The sequence below is a fragment of the Cervus elaphus genome, chromosome X, assembly GCF_910594005.1.
Source record: "Cervus elaphus chromosome X, mCerEla1.1, whole genome shotgun sequence".
Lineage (NCBI taxonomy): Eukaryota > Metazoa > Chordata > Mammalia > Artiodactyla > Cervidae > Cervus > Cervus elaphus.
In genome coordinates this window covers 59,592,765-59,613,697 of record NC_057848.1, presented here as the reverse complement: position 1 = coordinate 59,613,697, position 20,933 = coordinate 59,592,765, and the positions used below count along the sequence as shown (strand labels likewise).

The window sequence follows — 20,933 nt, the reverse complement described above, 5'->3', positions numbered from 1 at the left end:
TGCGCCTCCTTCTCCCGGAGGCCCCTCCTCCGCGTGGGAAACAAGTCTTTAACTTATTTCGTGAAGATTTCCCTAGGAGAGCCGGGTTAGCCCGAGCTCCTAGTACAGGGTCTGGTGTATAGTGTGTGTGTGGTGAGTGAATGAATGAACGAACGAATGGCGAGTGGAAGGACCAACCTTCTCTCCAAGCCTCTGCTCCGTCCTTTATCTTTGCGGTACCTTCCTCAGGCTGGAGATGACTCTGGAAAGGAAGGGCAACAGTTGCCTGTCCCTTGTTCTCCATGATTCAGACTTGCTCAAGCTCCAAATCTGATAATGTTACAAATATGTTACACTGTAACAACCAGTGTACACACCACCTTTCAGTTCAGTTCAGTCGCTCAGTCATGTTCAATTCTTTGCGACCCCATGAATCACAGCACTCCAGGTCTCCCTGTCCATCACCAACTCCCGGAGTTTACTCAAACTCATGTCCGTCGAGTCGGTGATGCCATCCAGCCATCTCATCCTCTGTCATGCACTTCACCTCCTGCCCTCAATCCCTCCCAGCATGAGGGTCTTTTCCAATGAGTCAGCTCTTCGCATGAGGTGGCCGAAGTATTGGCGTTTCAGCTTCAGCGTCAGTCCTTCTAATGAACACCCAGGACTGATCTCCTTTAGGAGGGACTGGTTGGATCTCCTTGCAGTCCAAGGGACTCGCAAGAGTCTTCTCCAACACCACAGTTCAAAAGTATCAATTCTTCACCGCTCACACCACCTTTACTGGCCCACTAACGTCGTTTTTTGATTTTTTAGGGAAAAAGTGCATGTAATAGAACTTGCATGCATATTTATAGTATAGATAACATGAGTTTTATTAGGCTCATATAAGTTTTGCTAAATATTTCTTTTAGGATCCAAAAATAGTATATAGCTGTTTTCAGCAATGAGTTTTTGGGCTTCCATTTCGTTCCTGAGTAGGTTCACAGCACAGGTGATAGTATACTAAGCAACCCTGCTGCACGTGACTCTCTGAGCGCCTGCTGTATCCACAGGCCCTTCTGAGCAGGTGGCCAAAAGTTTATGTTTAGCTCCTGTGTGACCCAGTTGGAGGCCTGTGAGGTGACTTGGTAGGGTAGCCCCGCATTCTAGACTGTTTGTCTCACTGAACCAGTAAGCCTCTCCCAGGAAGAGGGGTGAGTACGTAATGGGGGCATGGTCAGAGTCGTCTTCTGTGGCCAAGTTCTGTCTGGGTGAGAGAAGCTGAGGCAGTGATAGAGGGTCATTGAGTCACCACTGTAGTGGAGTTGGGAGCTAAACATGCTTGTATCTATGATAGCATTCTGTTTGGCCATTGGGCCCCACAGTTTCGTTGTTCCTGTTTTAAAGAATTCTATTGTCCCTGTGAGACCTGGTTCCTGTTTTTATTTCCTTGTGGATTCCTGGAATTAAACCCCTAGTAACTGAGTTAATCTGGAAGTATCTCTTTATAACCTGTTCCCATCCCCACCCCACCCCACCCCCGCAAGATTTTTTGCAAGAAATAGTCCAGGTAACAAGCAAAAGCAGGGAGGGGTGGGTCCTTTGTTATTATACAGATAGCAGGTGCCTCCTGAAACTCCAGGACTGGAATGTAGATAGGCTATACAAGGGGCTGCTGGACCCAGGAACCCAGTCAGCTGGCTTCTCCCTGACTATCCTCTTCATCCTTCTCTTGTTCTCTGTGAAGGGTGATCTGTGCAGTATTCCTGGCATAACAGGCCACCAGCTTCTTGGTGTATAAAAATTCATTAACCCACAGAAGCAGAGATTACCTGGCCAGAGAAGTCACCTACGTGGCCTTTCTGGAAAATGACTACCTAATCTTTCTGGAAAATGACTGAGTTATACCAAACTAGAGGTGTTTTTTTTTTTAATGGCCCATTCAGGCTCACTCTGTTGGGGGCTTTTCCTCTCCCCACTTTCTGTAATCCCAAGATTTAGTGCAAATAAAAGTAACTTCTTTTGACCAAAAAAGTGATGGGCCCCCTGACTTAAGATGGTTATAATTGCAGAAATTATTTAAACCCAAATTTGCTATTGTCAGTAGGAATGCCAGTGTTCAATGTTTTGTGGTACTATCAACCTCAATGACAAAGTCTTAATCTAAGTTTGTGACTTTGTTTTCCTGCTTTGTGGCAGGAAAAAATTATTATGGTCCATTATTCTAAGTCTTGGGTCAGGGCAGACTCTGAGCAAAATTGAGAAGTATACAAAATTTATTTTTCATGTGTCCTTCCCCCACTGCACCCCCAATTTGGGACCCTGTCCGAAAAAAAAAAATAAAAGAAATATCCCATAGTAACTTTTCTGAACACAATAGTCAGTGTGAAACAAACTGTGGATTTCTTGTAAGGTTAGCTCTGACAAAGATAATCTGTTTTTTTTAAAAGACCACCCCCTCCAAAACAAAAAGCAAAGCCATGAATTTTAATCCCAATTAAATCAGTTTCTATCAGATCCCTAAGTTACCTAGGGATTACTCAGGATGAAAAAAATCAAAGTTCTTCGAGCTCTAGTTTTATCAACTGCTAAAAAGCTTGCTTAGCTTTTATTATCTGATACTTTTGTCAAGTTATTTCTAAAATGTTATCCTTAGGAGAGGAAAGGTGTAATTTTTACCCAGAGTAAGGAAAATAGTAAGATATTTTGGAGTTTGGGGACTTGAAAATACCCTTTGGAGTTAAAATGGGTTCTCAGTGATATTCAGTTAGAAGTACTGTTTTTAGAATATAAAGGTACACAAAGTCATTGAAAACTTTATTTCATATTTATTTTTCTCCCCACTTATTACACCATCCACCTCAAAACAATATTAAGACAATTCTAACACCCCCTACTTTAAGTAAACCAATTTTGCTTAAATGTAAACTCTAGTGTTAATATTATATCCCCTTTACAAGCCACATCTTTAAGCAAAAATTCACAGTTACACAAGCCATTTAAGGAAAGCTCAAAGCTATCAAAAGCACACCCCAAAGTCAAGTTTTTTAAAATACAAATTTAACTATTGACAGTTAAAGGCTTTAATTTGCCCCAAGAAAACATTTTCTGAAACCACAGATCTAAAACTGACACATCTATTGACAAGTTTTTTGAAATAACATTTATTACAACTTTATAGTGTTAGCAAGTAGGAACAGAGGATAGAAAATCAGAACCTTCCATCTGATTTCCAAGAGCAGAGATTAGTTAGGTCACACTCTTATTAGAGGACTTAGGCACACATCAGGGTTAAGATAGTCAAGCAGAAAGATGATCTGATAACAACTAAACACCCAGGTGTTAGGGATTTCACGTGGTACTTCTGCATTTTTTAGAAAGAGGGCACTGCTTACCAGAAAGAAATGAAGTTTCTTAAAAGATGAATTTCAGATAGTGACAACCTCGCAGATTTTTTGACAGGGATCCTTCTTTGGAGCCCTCAAATGACACTAAACATGGCCAGTGATTCTGCCTATGAAGGAGATAGGTTCTTCACGGTATCTGTGAAAGATAACTTTGCCCAATTATCAGTTAATGGGAGGTGTAACTCCAGAACTACCTTAAGTCAGTAAGTGCTGACCTAGGAAGGCAAACACCCAGTCCCAGATCCTTACATAACACTGACCCCTCAACGCTGTCATTGCCAGTGCACAACTTTAGTTCCAATGGAATAGAGATTAATGGAGAAGGGTAGTCAAGAACAAATTGTGTGAAATTTTATTTTTTAGGACTTCATTTTTTAAAGAAAATTGCAGAAGAGATGTTTTACCTCTCTTTGATCCCTGTTTCATATGCAAAGTATAATCCCTAGATTTACACCACATAATAAACACAAACACAGTTTTATGTAAATCACAAGAGTATATGAGAAATTATAAGCATCAGAGATGTGATGGAAACATATTAGGTTTTTAAGTGCCATGTGTATTTCACTTCACCTCCTATTTGGCCTCTGACATAGACAAATGTGTCACTATACCTAGTGAGGCTCCATTTTATTTAGAAAGCCCAGTAACGTTAATGCTTGTACATTGATGAAAACTATGATTTGTCCGATCCTTCCCTCCTAAGATTTCACCACAATTTACAAACCACTGAAAGTCCTGACACCATATACCTACACATAGCTCAGAGTTGAATAGACACTCTGGGAGGAAAAAATACCATTTTTAATTGAAAAGCTAGACTCTGTCATCTTCCTTCTTCACACTGCAGCCAGTGAATAGGGACACACTAATTTCAGACATCTGAGTGCTTGCAGCACCCGGGACCCTTCCCATCACTGCTAGGTTGTCAAGAGGGGTATTAGCAGCAGGAGGGTCAGGCACCCCTGCCTTGCAACAGCATAACTGAGCTTTAAAATGCTGCTGGAAGGTATTGCTCAGCCAGTAAAGAGCAAAGGGGTTTACACAAGAATTGCTGAAAGCCAGAATCCGAGAGATGATGGTGACAATTAAGTGAACGGTAGAGGAGTCCATATAGGTTTGAGAAGTGAATGAGTGGTAGAGATACAGAAGATGATTTGGCAACCAGCAGAGAGCAAAGAGAGCCACCAGCACCAGAACTGTTCTGGCAATTCGCTTCCGGGATTCAATCTATAGAGAGAAGAAAAATGACAGCAACAACAACCAGAAACCAAGAACCCATTGACAAAACAAACAAAATACCCACAAAAAGAAAACATTGAGCTGGCAGAGATTTTAAAAAGCCATTTTCTAGATTAACTGAGAAATTTATAGTTAACAGGCTGGTGTCTCTTTGCACATGCAAGTGTGGGAAGGCAGCCTGTGGCTATAGAATACAGCACGTGAATTGACATAGTAACCTGTGATGTTGGTCTCTGATTAGCTCTAATTCAGACTCCTACCCCTGGTTTTGAGATACTCTAGGGTGTCTCTAACTATCTCAAGGAGTGTTGTAGAACCATTGAAGATTTAATTTTATTAAGAAATAAATGCTGTACAAAACTGTTTTAACTGCATCAGCAGAGGCTGACTAAGTTTGAACAGTCTTATGGGGATTGTGAAAGTTGACAAACTTGTACCTAAAATTGTTTTTATTTAATTTTTTTCCCTAAAATTGTTTTTAAAATATAGGAATTCTACCCATATAGCCCAAGGAATAAAAACCAATGTGCCATCCTTCATATATGAAAATAATCCTACCTACACTTCTTAATAAAAGAAATGACCCAAATGAAGTGAAGACATTGCCTGTAGTCACAGATAGAGCAAAAAAAAACTGTTCACGTGGGCATGAAAATGCAACTTTATAAAATGGTGAATAAATTTAAAAAATGGTGAATAAATAAATAAAATACAACTTTAGCCTCCTAAGCACCACTATTGAACCAACTGAAAGGACTAGCTTGAAAAAAAAACATTGAGTTCTCCATGTACTGGTCAAGAGGTGAATGAAATCATCTCCTACCCAAGAAAGATAGAAATCCTGTTGGGCTTTTTTTTTTTTTTAATTAAGTGGAACAATGTTTTGCCAATATTCTTTTTATCCATTCATATTTATGAGAGGCGAGCACACCTGGGTCTTGCAATGGTCTTAATCAAGCTCCTGTGAGTCACTGTGTTCTTTTGCCACTGGCACTGGGTCCCTCGAGACCTCCCCTCACCAACCAAAGTCTGCTCATCTGTGAGGAGGTGGTCTGCATTGAATAATGTTATGGCTTCTTGCCAGTTCTAACATCCTGCGTTTTTCTATCATTCTATTATACTTTCTAAAACAAAAGATGCTTCACTTTATAGTCTCACCTTGTGTGATGTTTCTCACGGTTCTATGGGGGTGATTTTTGACTTACCCCAAACTTCAGCTGCCCCTTTTCTAATAATAGCGGTCCTACCATTTACTGAATATTCACTATGCAGTAGGAACTATGTTAGGCATTTCATATATATCATCCAGTCCTTATTTCATTTTATACATGAGGAAAGTGAGGCTCAGAGAGGTTAAGTAGCTTGCTCAAGATTGTTCAGCTGGTATGGAATTAAATCCTGGGTCTGACAGACTCCAGAGCCCATGATCATAGCAAAAATATGATACTGCTATTGTATTTATTGTCCAAAGGTGCAAAAGGAGGCATTTCCCTTCTAAATACATGCATGAATCCTGATGAATACATACCTGCTTGCGGGCATGGCTGTGTTCCTCAGTAGGTATGTTCAAGGTGCTTTTGTAAAGAGTTCTAGCAATCAAAGAGTAATAGACAGAGATGATCGAGAGTGGAATAATGTAGAATACTAAGAAGGACAGCAGAGAATGTATCTCTTGCAGGAGCCTTTCAGAAACAGGGTAAGAGGCACACGCTTTAAATGTTACATTTTTGTCAGGATCTTGAAAAGTATATACATTTGAAAATATAGCCTCCGGTAGAGCAATGATCATAGACAGGATCCAGATGCAGCCAGCTTTGGCACAGGTCTTCAGGATGGCATTGGGGGGCTGACGCTCCAGGGGCTTCACAACTGCCTTGTATCTAGAAACACATAATCACAGCAAAAGGCAAAATCAATATCAAAATGACAGAATTTAAAAATTAGAAGTGACCTTAGTGATCATCCAGTTGTAACTCCTATCCAAATGTATATAACCAAGTCAACATCAACCAGCTGAAATTGGCTAGGATTTCAAATACACATAATACATCCCAATAATTTTTATTTATGCTAATCACTTTTCCCTTTTATTCACTGTTGAGATATTCCAGATTTGCAATTTATATGATTTTCTTGTAGATCCTCTATTTAGAGCAAATAAATGTTTTTAGGCATGATTTTGTGTGTGATGGAGAGTAATTCATTACCTGTGTATTACCTTAAGTGTTCTAAAAGACTTCATTTTTAAGTAAGTGACTGATATTAAATCTAATTCTCCTTTCTTTCATGAGTGAGCAGTCATCAACCTTACTAGAAAAGAATTCTATGAGTTTATGCAGAAAAGAGGAGAGGGTTAATTTCTTCCCTGTTCAAATGCTAATTTCTTGCCCAAGCCAATCTGTAGGTAGTTTCAGGGCAAGACAAGGGTGAAATCGAAAAACCCTATACCCATGCAAAGATGCCTCCTTATTCTGACAAATCTATCTCAAAATCTATAGAGCCTTTAAGTAAATCTGTCCTCAAACAGAATATAAAACCAGTCAAAGAAAAAATTTCATAAAAGACACAAGGAAAGCTTTTCTTCCTCTCAGATCCTGGAATCTGAAGAAGCTTTTCCTTCTGGTACTGCCAGACATTGATTACTTACCGGCTTCTTGCAGGCTTTTTAAAGCATCATTTTAAACATTTGGAGCCTCAATTTTTTTATGCCTTCACAGTTATTATTCTACAATAGGCACACAGAAAAACACAGTTCTTAGGCTGAAAATATCCTAACAGAGTCCAAACACCCTGACTGCCAGAGGTTCTCACACGCTTCATTCATATAGCTCTAAAAGTCAACTGGGATTAATTTATGTCTCTGGAAACGAGAATGTCATTGAACGCCTATAGAAAAAAACAAATACAATTAAGTCACGACATTATACTGAGTTACCAGGAAGCCGAAAGCCTCACCGTTTCTTCACCATTAATTAATTTGATTCATTTCAAGTAAATTAGATGCATGTGTCTTTTTTACCATTCTTCCGGTAGACAGTGATGTATATGCGGTCAATTTCACACCTATGCTGATGTTTTAATGTTGACAATATTGCACCACTAGGCTGCACTAATGTATAAAGCATAAATTGTTTTTCTTTTTCACCTGGAACAATTTGCCTTAATAAACTGAGGGGAGGGGGGAGACCGTTCCGTATTCTTTCAAACAAACAATTACAGTTCAAAGAAAATAAACGATCCCCGAAGCACACAGTTTCAATCTCTCCTCCGATGCTAACACAGAAATGTTAACATTCTGGTATCAACTTTTATTTAAAATGCCTCCCGATTTTCCAATCTCACATCCAGGTTACAGAGTGTGAGAAAAGCAACAGAGTAGCCAGTGAACACTACATACAAGCTTTCCTTTCTTTTTGTCTAATTTCACATCCTGGCAAATAGAACTGAGAAAAGAAACCCACCTGTCAGCACTGAGAATTGTTAACGTGAACACTGATACACCGACAGAAGTGAGCCTGATGAAAGACAGCACCTTACATCCAATTCTTCCGAACAGCCATCCCTCTGCCAGGTAGTGGGTTGCATCGACTGGCACACAAGTTAGCAGAAGTAAAAGATCTCCAAAAGCCAGGCTGGTGATGAAAATATTGGGAACTGTTTGCATGGATTTGGTCTTGAAAAAGACTTTGATGAGAATAGCGTTTCCAAGGATGCCCACTGAAATGATCACGGCATAAGTGATATAGATGGCACACAATGCTTCTATTCCTGGAGAGTTGTCTCCGGTCCTTCTTTTATTTGTAGAATCATTAGGGACGACGGAGCTCAATGATTCTGTGTCATTTGTGGTTGAAATTAAAGTCTGATTAGGTGACTGAGGCTGCCTTTGAGACATTTCTTCTAAAGCTTATGCCTTGAATATTTCTTCTGCTCAGTTCAAATGTAGTTGACTGTCACGTCTAGTGCCTACGTCTAGTAATGAGATGGTAGAGGAACAGAGCAGAGTGGCAGGCAAATCCAAGACACTCAGATACTCCTTTCCTTCAGTTGTTCTGTGTCTCCCAGCATGCTTGGCTAAATGCTTACAGATCTGGCACTAGAGGGTGGGAGGTGGAGGAGTTTTATTGACGTTTCCATGACAGAAGGAGGGGGGTATGGGAAATGCTCTGCAGTTGCTTATTCTTTCCTGTTGGGGACTCTTAGGACTACCCAGGTGTTATTAAATAATAGTCATTGTTTACTAGAATCACTCTGCTTCCATATCTAGCCATGAAGATCTGTATGGATTTTGTCAATTTTCATCCTTTTCTCTGCATTCAGCAGGTGGTCTAGTGCTCTCTTTTACAGGAAATAAACATGTATGTCCCCTGAAGCACAAACTTGAATCCACTCCTCCAGGTTTAATACCAGAGAGGTGCTGAAGCAACAAATCATGTCACAACCAAGGAGGGATAATTCAGGTGACCTGGGCTTATCACCTGACTCTGACGCATGGTAATGCCCAATCCTGCATATTACCAGGGCCCTGCTACACAATATCAAAGCAATCTTTAAGAGATGCCAAATCCAGGCAAACCACCGGTTGCTTTGTCTCTAAATGTCCTAATAAAACACCATTTACTGTTTGACTTGCTGTTTTAATGCCATGCATTTTTGTAAATGTTGTTTAGGGTTTCTCCCTTTAGAAATGGTTAAAAGGAGCCTGCCTAGTTGCAAAATAAAATAATGGAGAACACAGCTCAAGGTTCTGATGCAAAAGGACTTGTAAGAATGAAAATCATTCTTTTCAAGTGAGGGAATGCCTCAGGCTATTCTAGAAGTTATGGGCATGTAGATAATATTTACATTAACCCAAGGAAGCAGAAAATAAAAGCAATCCTCTTAGTACCAGCAAGAAATGCCCCTTGTTACAGAAAATGTATGTGATTTCTGTGTGTATATGAGGGGCGGGGGGTTGTTTGGGAGTGGGAGGCCAGCAGTTTAAAGGCATTGGATAATATTAACCTGCTCAGAAATATTCTCTGAAATGATCAAACTCAGAGGATAATCTCTCAGCTAGAAGAAACTTTTTGTAAAGACAGTAATATATTTGGTTATCCAATGAACAGGAGTAGCAAACAAAGATTGCTTTTATACCGACAGAATAATAAGCACGATAAAGTCTACAGGGAAAGTGAATTGGTTGAATCAAATCAATTATCTGGTTAATTTGAACAACCTAAACCACACCTATTCTCCACCCCCTTATGAAATTATCCTCACGGCTTGAATTACCCAGTGAAATAACTGTTTTTGATGGGAATGAGGAGGGGGGATGTTTGGATAAATCCAAACCCCTGAACTTTGATGTATATACCCATAAGTAATTTCACGCACTGGGCTGCCCCTTTAAGATCTGCTCTACAGAAAATGGCTCTCCATTGTATCATTCATCTGTTGATGGACATCTAGGTTGCTTCCTTGTCCTGGCTATTGTAAATATTGCTGCAATGAACACTGGGGTAGATGTGTCTTTTAGAATTGTGATTTTCTCAGGTATATGCCCAGCAGTGGGATTGCTGGGTCATATGGTAGGTTTGGATTTCTCAGGTGGCACTCGTGGTAAAGAACCCACCTGTTGATGCAAGAGACATAAGAAGACCCGGATTCGATCCCTGGGTTGGGAAGATCCCTTGGGGGAGGGTATGGCAACAGCCCACTCCAGTATTCTTGCCTGGAGAATCCCATGGACAGAGGAGCCTGGTGGGCTCCATGGGGTTGCAAAGAGTTGGACACAACTGAAGTGATTTAGCATGCAGCATGGCAGGTTTATTCCTAGTTTTTTAAAGGAATCTCCAAAATGTTCTCCACAGTGGCTGTATCAGTCTACATTCCCACCAACAGTGCTAGAAGGTTCCCTTTTCTCCATATCCTCTCCCACATTTATTGTTTGTAGATTTTTTGATGATGGCCATTCTGACTGGTGTGAGGTGATACCTCATTGTAATTTTGAGTTCCATTTCTCTAATAATGAGTGATACTGAGCATCTTTTCCTGTGTTTATTGGCCATCTGTATGTCTTCTTTGGAGAAATATCTGTTTAGGTCTTCTGCCTGTTTTTTGTTTGGATTGTTTGTTTTTCTGACATTGAGCTGTATGTGCTGCTTATACATTTTGGAGATTAACCCTTTGTCAGTTGCTGTTTTTACAATTATTTTCTCCCATTCTGAAGGGAATAATACTCAGCTATAAAAAGGAATGAATTTGAGTCAGCTGTAGTGAGGTAGATGAAACTAGAGCCTCTTATACAGAGTGAAGTCATAAAGAGAAAAACAAGTATTGTATATTAACACATATATATGGAATCTAGAAAAGTGGTACTGATGAACCTAGTACAGAATGGACTTGTGGACACAGCTGGGGAAGGTAAGGGTGGGAGGAATTGAGAAAGTAGCATCAGCATATACACACTATCATGTGTAAAATAGTGGGAAATTGATAAATAATGCAGGGAGCCCAGTCTGGTGCTCTGTGATGACCTAGGTGGGTGGGATGGGGAGAAGGGAGGGAGGCTCTGGAGGGAAGGGTTATATCTGGTGGCTCAGATGGTAAAGAATCTGCCTGCAATGCAGGAGACCCAGGTATGATCCCTGGATCGGGAAGATCCCCTGGAGAAGGGAATGGCAATCCACTCCAGTATTCTTGCCTGGAGAATACCATGGACAGAGGAGCCTGGTGAGCTACATGGGGTCACAAAGAGTTGGACACGACTGAGTGACTGACCCTTTCACCTTCACCCTTTCGTGTGTGTGTGTGTGTGTGTATACATATATATATATTTGTGTTGGTTTCTGCCATACAACAACATGAATTAATCATAATTATATATACATATATATTACTTATTATATGGCAAAAAACCAACACAAAATTGTAAAGCTGTTTTCCAACAATTAAAAAATAAATAAATACATAAAAGAACACAGCTCTCTATACTGTCCACATCTTGTTCTCACAAAGCTAATGATAAAAATCTCTTTGGGATTCCTACATAGCATTTAGCAGACAGCAAACAGTATCCCCCAGTTCACACCTCAGTTGATGGCTGCACAGCACTCTTTAGTAAGAAACAAACCCTTGTGTGTGAGTTTTAAAATTATCTGAATTCCAAAGATCTCAGGCACACTTGCCTCGGGCTGCAGCCACCAGTGTGTCTTCCCCCCTTCCTCTGCCCTCTGGTCTGAAGAGGTCAGGAGAAAGCAGGATGTCCCGGGTGCTGCTGGTGTTTTGGGCTCTCTAGAATTCCAGACTTCAAGCAGATCAGAGATGGAAGTGATCTTAGAGACGATGACATCAAATCCTCAGTTTTTTTTCAGAGGCAAAAATGAGGTTCAGAGGGGGACAGTTTCTCATGCAAGGTCACACAAGCATTCTGTAGCAGAGTAAACATGAAAATAAGTTCCCTTTGGATTCTGAAGATTAAAAATCAGTGACAAGTGCTGAAAAACCCTTAGCTCCTGACGATGAACCATATTCACTCATTCACCTTGTGGACTTAGGTTTTCCATCTGTTTTGTTAACTAAAGAATAAGAGATCTCCAGGCTAACAAACAAATCATGATAGATACTCTAAATGCATTTACTTATGCTTCATTGATTATGCCAAAGCCTTTGACTGTGTTCAGTTCAGTTCAGTTCGGTCACTCAGTCGTGTCTGACTCTTTGCCACCCCGTGGACTGCAGCACACCAGGCCTCCCTGTCCATCACCAACTCCTAGAATTTACTCAGACTCATGTCCATTGAGTCAGTGATGCCATCCAACCATCTCATCCTCTGTCATGCCCTTCTTCTCCTGCCTTCAATCTTTCCCAGCATCAGGGTCTTTTCAAGTGAGTCAGTTCTTCGTGTCAGGTGGCCAAAGTATTGGAGTTTCAGCTTCAGCATCAGTCCTTCCAGTGAATATTCAGGACTAATTTCCTTTAGGATTGGCTGGTTGGATCGCCTTACAGTCCAAGGGACTCTCAAGAGTCTTCTCCAACACCATAGTTCAAAAGCATCAGTTCTTTAGCACTCAGCTTTCTTTATGGTCCAACTCTCACATTCATACATGACTATGGGAAAAACCATAGCCTTGGTTAGATGGACCTTTGTTAGCAACGTAATGTCTCTGCTTTTTAATATGCTGTCTAGGTTGGTCATAACTTTTCTTCCAAGGAGTAAGGATCTTTTAACTCCATGGCTGCAGTCACCATCTGCAGTGATTTTGGAGGCCTCCAAAATAAAGTCTGTCACTGTTTCCACTATTTCCCCATCTATTTGCCATGAAGTGATGGGAGCAGGTGCCATGATCTTTGTTTTCTGAATGTTGAGTTTTAAGCCAACTTTTTCACTCTCCTCTTTCACTTTCATCAAGAGGCTCTTTAGTTCTTCTTCACTTTCTGCCATAAGGGTGGTGTCATTTGCATATCTGAGGTTATTGAAATTTCTCCTGGCAATCTTGATTCCAGCTCGTGCTTCATCCAGTCCAGCATTTCTCATGATGTACTCTGTATATAAGTTAAATAAGCAGGGTGACAATATACAGCCTTGACGTACTCCTTTTCCTATTTGGAACCCGTCTGCTGTTCCATGTCCAGTTCTAACTGTTGCTTCCTGACCTGCATACAGGTTTCTCAAGAGGCAGGTCAGGTGGTCTGTTATTCCCATCTCTTTCAGAATTTTCCACAGTTTATTGTGATCCACACAGTCAAAGGCTTTGGCATAGTCAATAAAGCAGAAATAGATGTTTTTCTCAAACTCTCTTGCTTTTTTGATGAACCAGCAGATATTGGCAATTTGATCTCTGGTTCCTCTGTCTTTTCCAAAACCAGCTTGAACATCTGGAAGTTAACGGTTCACGTATTGTTGAAGCATGGCTTGGAGAATTTTGAGCATTACTTTACTAGCATGTGAGATAAATACAATTGTGCAGTAGTTTGAGCATTCTTTGGCATTGCCTTTTTTGGGGAATGGAATGAAAACTGACCTTTTCCAGTCCTGTGGCCACTGCTGAGTTTTCCAAATTTGCTGGCATATTGAGGGCAACACTTTCACAGCATCATCTTTTAGGATTTGAAATAGCTCCACTGGAATTCCATCACCTCCACTAGCTTTGTTCGAAGTGATGCTTCCTAAGGCCCACTTGACTTTGCTCTCCAGGATTTCTGGCTCTAGGTGAGTGATCACACCATCGTGATTATCTGGGTTGTGAAGTTCTTTTTTGTACAGTTCTTTGTATTCTTGCCACCTCTTCTTCATAGCTTCTGCTTCTGTTAGGTCCATACCATTTCTGTCCTTTATGAGCCCATCTTTGCATGAAATATTCCCTTGGTATCTCTAATTTTCTTGAAGAGATCTCTAGTCTTTTCCATTCTATTGTTTTCCTCTCTTTCTTTGTACTGATTGCTGAGGAAGGCTTTCTTATCTCTCCTTGCTATTCTTTGGAACTCTGCATTCAAATGGGTGTATCTTTCCTTTTCTCTTTTGCTTTTTGCTTCTCTTCTTTTCACAGCTGTTTGTAAGGCCTCCTCAGACAGCCATTTTGCTTTTTTTTTTTTTTTCATTTCTTTTTCTTGGGGATGGTCTCAATCCCTGTCTCCTGTACAATGTCATGAACCTCCATCCATAGTTCATCAGGCAGTCTATCAGATCTAGTCCCTTAAATCTATTTCTCACTTCCACTGTATAATCATCAGGGATTTGATTTAGGTCATACTTGAATGGTGTAGTGGTTTTCCCTACTTTCCTCAATTTAAGTCTGAATTTGGCAATAAGGAGCTCATGATCTGAGCCACAGTTAGCTCCCGGTCTTGTTTTTGCTGACTGTATAGACCTCCTCCATCTTTGGCTGCAAAGAATATAATTAATCTGATTTTGGTGTTGACCATCTGGTGATGTCCATGTGTAGAGTCTTCTCTTGCATTGTTGGAAGAGAGTGTTTGCTATGACCAGTGCCTTCTCTTGGCAAAACTCTATTAGCCTTTGCTCTGCTTCATTCTGTACTCCAAGGCCAAATTTGCCTGTTACTCCAGGTATTTCTTGACTTTCTAATTTTTCATTCCAGTCCCCTATAATGAAAGGACATCTTTTTTGGGTGTTAGTTCTAGAAGATCTTGTAGGTCTTCACAGAACTGTTCAACTTCAACTTCTTCAGCATTACTGGTTGGGGCATAGACTTGGATTACTGTGATATTGAATGGTTTGCCTTGGAAACGAACAGAGATCATTCTGTCATTTTTGAGATTGCATCTGAGTACTGCATTTCAGTCTCTTTTGTTGGCTATGAGGGCTACTCCATTTCTTCTAAGGGATTCTTGCCCACAGTAGTAGATGTAATGGTCATCTGAGTTAAATTCAACCATTCCAGTCCATCTTAGTTCTCTGATTCCTAAAATGTCGACATTCACTCTTGCCATCTCCTGTTTGACCACTTCCAATTTGCCTTGATTCATGGACCTGACATTCCAGGTTCTTATGCAATATTGCTCTTTACAGCATCGGACCTTGCTTCCATCACCAGTCACATCCACAACTGGGTGTTGTTTTTGCTTTGGCTCCATCTCTTCATTCTTTTGGGATTTATTTCTCCACTGATCTGCAGTAGCATATTGGGCATCTACAGACCTGGGGAGTTCATCTTTCAGTGTCCTATCTTTTTGCCTTTTCATACTGTTCATGGGGTTCTCAAGGCAAAAATACTGAAGTGGTTTACTATTCCCTTCTCCAGTGGAGCACATATTGTCAGAACTCTCTATCATGACCCATCTGTGTGGGTCACAACAAACTGTGGAAAATTGACTGTGTGGATCACAACAAACTGGAAAATTCTTCAAGAGATGGGAATACCAGACCACCTGACCTGCCTCTTGAGAAATCTGTATGCAGGTCAGGAAGCAACAGTTAGAACTGGACATGGAACAATAGACTAGTTGCAAATCGGGAAAGGAGTATGTCAAGGCTGTATATCATCACCCTGCTTATTTAACTTATATACAGAGTACATCATAAGAAATGCTGGACTGGATGAAGCACAAGCTGGAATCAAGATTGCCAGGAGAAATTTCAATAACCTCAGATATGCAGATGACACCACCCTTATGGTAGAAGGTGAAGAAGAACTAAAGAGCCTTTTGATGAAAGTGAAAGAGGAGAGTGAAAAAGTTGGCTTAAAACTCAACATTCAGAAAACAAAGATCATGGCACCTGCTCCCATCACTTCATGGCAAATAGATGGGGAAATAGTGGAAATAGTGACAGACTTTATTTTGGGGGGCTCCAAAATCACTGCAGATGATGACTTTAGCCATGGAGTTAAAAGATCCTTACTCCTTGGAAGAAAAGTTATGACCAACCTAGACAGCATATTAAAAAGCAGAGACATTACTTTGCCAGCAAAGGTCCATCTAGTCAAAGTTATGGTTTTTCCCATATTTATATATGGATGTGAGAGTTGGACCATAAAGAAAGCTGAGTGCTGAAGAATTGATGCTTTTGAACTGTGGTGTTGGAGAAGACTCTTGAGAGTCCCTTGGACTGCAAGGAGATCCAACCAGCCAATCCTAAAGGAAATCAGTCCTGAATATTCATTGGAAGGACTGATGTTGAAGCTGAAACTCCAATACTTTGGCCACCTGACATGAAGAACTGACTTCTTTGAAAAGACCCTGATGCTGGGAAAGATTGAAGGCAGGAGGAGAAGGGCATGACAGAGGATGAGATTGTTGGATGGCATCACCGACTCAATGGACATGAGTTTGAGTAAACTCCGGAGTTGGTGATGGACAGGGAGGCCTGGTGTGCTGCAGTCCATGGGGTCGCAAAGAGTCGAACACAACCGAGTGACTGAATTGAACTTTACCCTGTAATTCACCCACAAAGCATAACCATGTCTAGTTAATTGTTTGTAGTTCAAGTTGCAAGGCACTTAGCCTGAACAAAATGATTAAGTCCCTTTTTGTTTGTCTTTAGTACACAATAGGTCAATATTATCATCCAAGGTTTTCAAAATCAACTTCTTGGTTGTAGATTTGTTGTGTAGTCTCTCAGTTGTGTCTGACTCTATGCGACTCCCTCAACTGTAGCCCATCAGGCTCCTCTGTCCATCGGATTCTCCAGGCAAGAATACTGGAGTGGGTTGCCATTTACACATTGAACAAATAATTACCGATTTTCTAAAGTTAGCTTTCATGGTTTCACTCAAATTCATTTTTTTTTTCTTTTCAAATTCATTTAATGTTAGGAAAATCTTTTAAAAAATCTCCATGGAACTGGGAATCTAAGGGTGCTGAAGAAATCTACTCTACCTCTAAAGTGGTGGTGAGAGGGATTAGAAGACAGTTGCTCAAGAGAGGCTGCAAACTTGACTCTAATGTCCTCAGCCATCGTTAAACAGGAAAGGGGCTCTCACATTTTGGTTTGCTTCAGAATCGCCAGGAAGGCATGTCAAAACAGAAATTGCTGGGTCTCATATCCAGAGTTTCTAATTTGATTGATCTGGCGTGGAGCCTGAGCATCTGTGTTTCTAACAGGTTCCTGGGTGATAACTGATTCTGCTGGTAGGAGACCACACTCTGAGAATCACTTAATATGATAAAAATTAAAATAATCCAGTTGACCAGTTGAGATCAAAGAGAGATTTCTGTGGGTCTTTATTAAAGAAAGAGGAATTCTGGACTTCCCTGGTGGTTCGGTGTATAAGAATCTGCCTGACAATACAGGGGACACGGGTTCAATCACTGGTCTGGGACGATCCCACATGCCCCAGAGCAACTAAGCTCGTGTGCCACAACTCCTGGGCCCACTTGCTGCAACTACTAAAGCCAGTGCGCCTAGAACCTGTGCTCTGCAACAAGAGAAGCCCCACTCAACACAATTAGAGAAAGCCTGCACAAAGCAACTAAGACCTAGCACAGCCAAAAATAAAATAAATAAAAATCCATGTGCCACAATGAAAAGATCCTGCTTCACACAAGGAATATCCCACGTGCCACAACTAAGACTTGACATAGCCAAATAATTTTTTTTAAATGGATAACAAACAAGGACCTACTGTACAGTGCAAGAAACTCTGCTCAATATTATATAACAATCTAAATGGGAAAAGAATTTGAAAAAGAATGGATATATGGTATATGTATATGTATATATATATATATATGGTATATGTATAACTGAATCACTTTGCTGTACACTTGAAAACTAACACAACATTGTTAGTCAACTATACTCCAATATAAAATAAAAAGTTAAAAAAGAAAAGATAAATTAATTTTATAAAAATAAGAAGGAATTCTGTGATGTGATGGATACTTCAAAAATCCTCCCTATGGGAGGGAACATATGTATACCTATGGCTGATTCTTGTTGATGTTTGATGGAAAACAACAAAATTCTGGAAAGCAATTATCCTTCAATTAAAAAATAAATAAAAAAAAATCAAAGTGTCTGATTCTTTGCGACCCCATGGACTGTAGCCTACCAGGCTTCTCCGTCCATGGGATTTTCTAGGCAAGAATACTGGAGTGGGTTAAAGTTAAAAAAAAAATCCTAACTATCTCAGCCCTAGTTCACATCTAGTGAACCATCGGGTACCTGTGCTCAAATTACTCAGGATTCTAGGGGTGATCTTCCAATGGGAGAAAGATGAAACAGTTTAGATTTTGGCCTATGACTCAAGCTCAAATTCTGTCTGCATATTTGAGAAGTGAAAAATGAATAACTAGAACTCTCAATCTGTAAGTCTCCAACAACAGAGGTTCTCCTCCCCACTTTTTTAAATCTCTTGGGCTGGGAAACAGGATGGATTTCTTTGTTATTAATTAACTGGGTTAGATCAACTTAAAGAGGACAACTTTGACTTGTGGGTGTATTTGGATCTATGTAATAGGGATTCCTGTCATCACAGAGTTCTCTGATCTCCTTCATAATTTCTTGCTCCAAAACATAATCAGTCTAATTTTATATTTCAAGGGGAGACTACTATCCAGAGTGGCCTCTTCAGAGACCAGGTTAAAAAAAATACAAATTATGAAATGGTGGGCTCTACAAAGAGCAGAAATTCCACCTGAATCTTTAAGTGGAATTTTTTGTTAAAGCAAATTCTTGTCGTGGTTAAACATAGTGGCTCCTGAAAAGTGAACAACCATGTAGGCTATTCAGATTTTGATGCCTTTCTTTGCCTTGATCACGATACTTGTCCACCCAGTCAGTTCAGTCATTTCAGTCGCTCAGTCATGTCTGACTCTTTGTAACCCCATGGACTGCAGCAAGCCAGGCCTCCCTGTCCATCACCAACTCCCAGAGTTTACTCAAACTCATGTCCATTGAGTCAGTGATGCCATCTAACCATCTCACCCTCTGTTGTCCCCTTCTCCTCCTGCCTTCATTCTTTCCCAGCATCAGGGTCTTTTCAAATGAGTTCTTCACATCAGGTGGCCAAAGTATTGGAACTTCAGCCTCAGCCTCAGTCCTTCCAATGAATATTCAGGACTGATTTCCTTTAGGATGGGCTGGTTTGATCTCCTTGCAGTCCAAGGGACTCTCGAGAGTTATCGTTATTTCTCCTGGCAATCTTGATTCCAGACTTGCCTGCGTGTGTCCAGGAGTCTCCAGCGGAGGCATGAGTCAACAGTGGCCTGCTGTGGGGTCAGGGGCACTGAATACAACAGTATGGGCATAAGTCCTTTTGAAGGAGGTTGCCATTACTGCCGTTACCCCTACCATTTAGAGCCCAAAATCACTGCAGATGGTGACTGCAGCCAGAAAATTAAAAGACACTTGCTCCTTGGAAGAAAAGCTATGACCAACCTAGACAGCATATTAAAAAGCAGAAACATTACTCTGCCGACAAAGGTCTATAGAGTCAAAGCTATGGTTTTTCCAGTAATCAGGTATGAATGTGAGAGTTGGACTATAAAGAAAGCTGAGCACTGAAGAATTGATGCTTTTGAACTGTGGTACTGAAGAAGACTCTTGAGAGTCCCTTGAACTGCAAGGAGATCCAAACAGTCCATCCTAAAGGAAATCATCCCTGAATATTCATTGGAAAGACTGATGCTGAAGCTGAAGTTCCAATACTTTGGCCACCTGATATGAAGAGCCGACTGATTTGAAAAGACCTTGATGCTGGGAACGATGGAAGGTGTGAGGAGAAGGCGATGACAGAGGATGAGATGGTTGGATGGCATCACTGACTCAATGGACATGAGTTTGAGTAAACTCTGGGAGTTGGTGATGGACAGGGAGGCCTGGTATGCTTCAGTCCAAGGGGTTGCAAAGAGTCGGACATGACTGAGCGACTGAACTGAACTGAACTGAACTGAATTTAACCCCTACCATAGTTTGGCCTCAGTCCAAACAACAGGGAGGGAGCACAGCCCCACCCATCAACAGAAAATTGGATTAAAGTTTTACTGAGCATGTCCCCACCTATCAGAACAAGACCCAGATTCCCCCACAATCAATCTCTCCCATCAGGAAACTTTCACAAGCCTCTTATCCATTAGAGGGCAGACAGAATGAAAATCACAATCACAGAAAACTAATCAAACTGATCACATGGGCCACAGCCTTGTCTAACTCAGTGAAACTATAAGCCATGCCTTGTAGGGCCGCCCAAGATGGATGGGTATGGTGGAGAGTTCTGACAAAAAGTGGTCCACTGGAGAAGGGAATGACAGACCACTTCAGTATTCTTGCCTGAGAACCCCATGAACAGTCTGAAAAAGCAAAAGGATATGACACTTGTCCGCCCACACATGCCTCATATTCTTTGCTGTGGTCAGTGTGAAATTCTCAAATTGTAATAGATGGAGGCAGTTTTGCATCATACAAAATGTTTAGGCTTCATATATCTATATATATATATAGATATATATATATAGATATATATATAGATATTATATGTGCATGCTAAGTCACTTCATCATGTCTGACTCTTTGTGATCCTATAGACTGTAGCCTGCCAGGCTCCTCTGTCCGTGGAATTCTCCAGGCGAGAATACTGGAGTAGATTGCCATGACCTCCTCCAGGGGATCTTCCTGACCCAGGGATTGAACTCCCATTTCTTACATCTCCTGAATACACACACACACGTATACATATACATATATGTATATACATATACATAAATACACACAATTACACACACACACACACACATAATTTCGGTCACATTGCACAGCATGTGGAATCTTAGTTCCCTGACCAGGGATCGAAGCTGTGCCCCTTGCATTGGAAGCACAATCTTAACCAGTAGACTGCCAGGGAAGTCCTAGGCTTCCTAAATATTGAGGTACAAATTATG

At 40.7% G+C, this 20,933-nt stretch overlaps 1 protein-coding gene across 1 annotated transcript; it reads right to left on the bottom strand.

The window, feature by feature from the left end:
- Window positions 1-4,119: 4,119 nt before the first annotated feature.
- On the bottom strand, window positions 4,120-8,646 carry BRS3 (bombesin receptor subtype 3). Its single transcript, XM_043897766.1, has 3 exons — window positions 8,072-8,646; window positions 6,139-6,490; window positions 4,120-4,598 (listed from the first exon to the last, which is right to left on the bottom strand). The coding sequence occupies exons 1-3, from the start codon at window positions 8,503-8,505 to the stop codon at window positions 4,185-4,187; spliced, it is 1,200 nt and encodes a 399-aa protein (XP_043753701.1). The 5' UTR covers window positions 8,506-8,646; the 3' UTR covers window positions 4,120-4,184.
- Window positions 8,647-20,933: the final 12,287 nt, after the last annotated feature.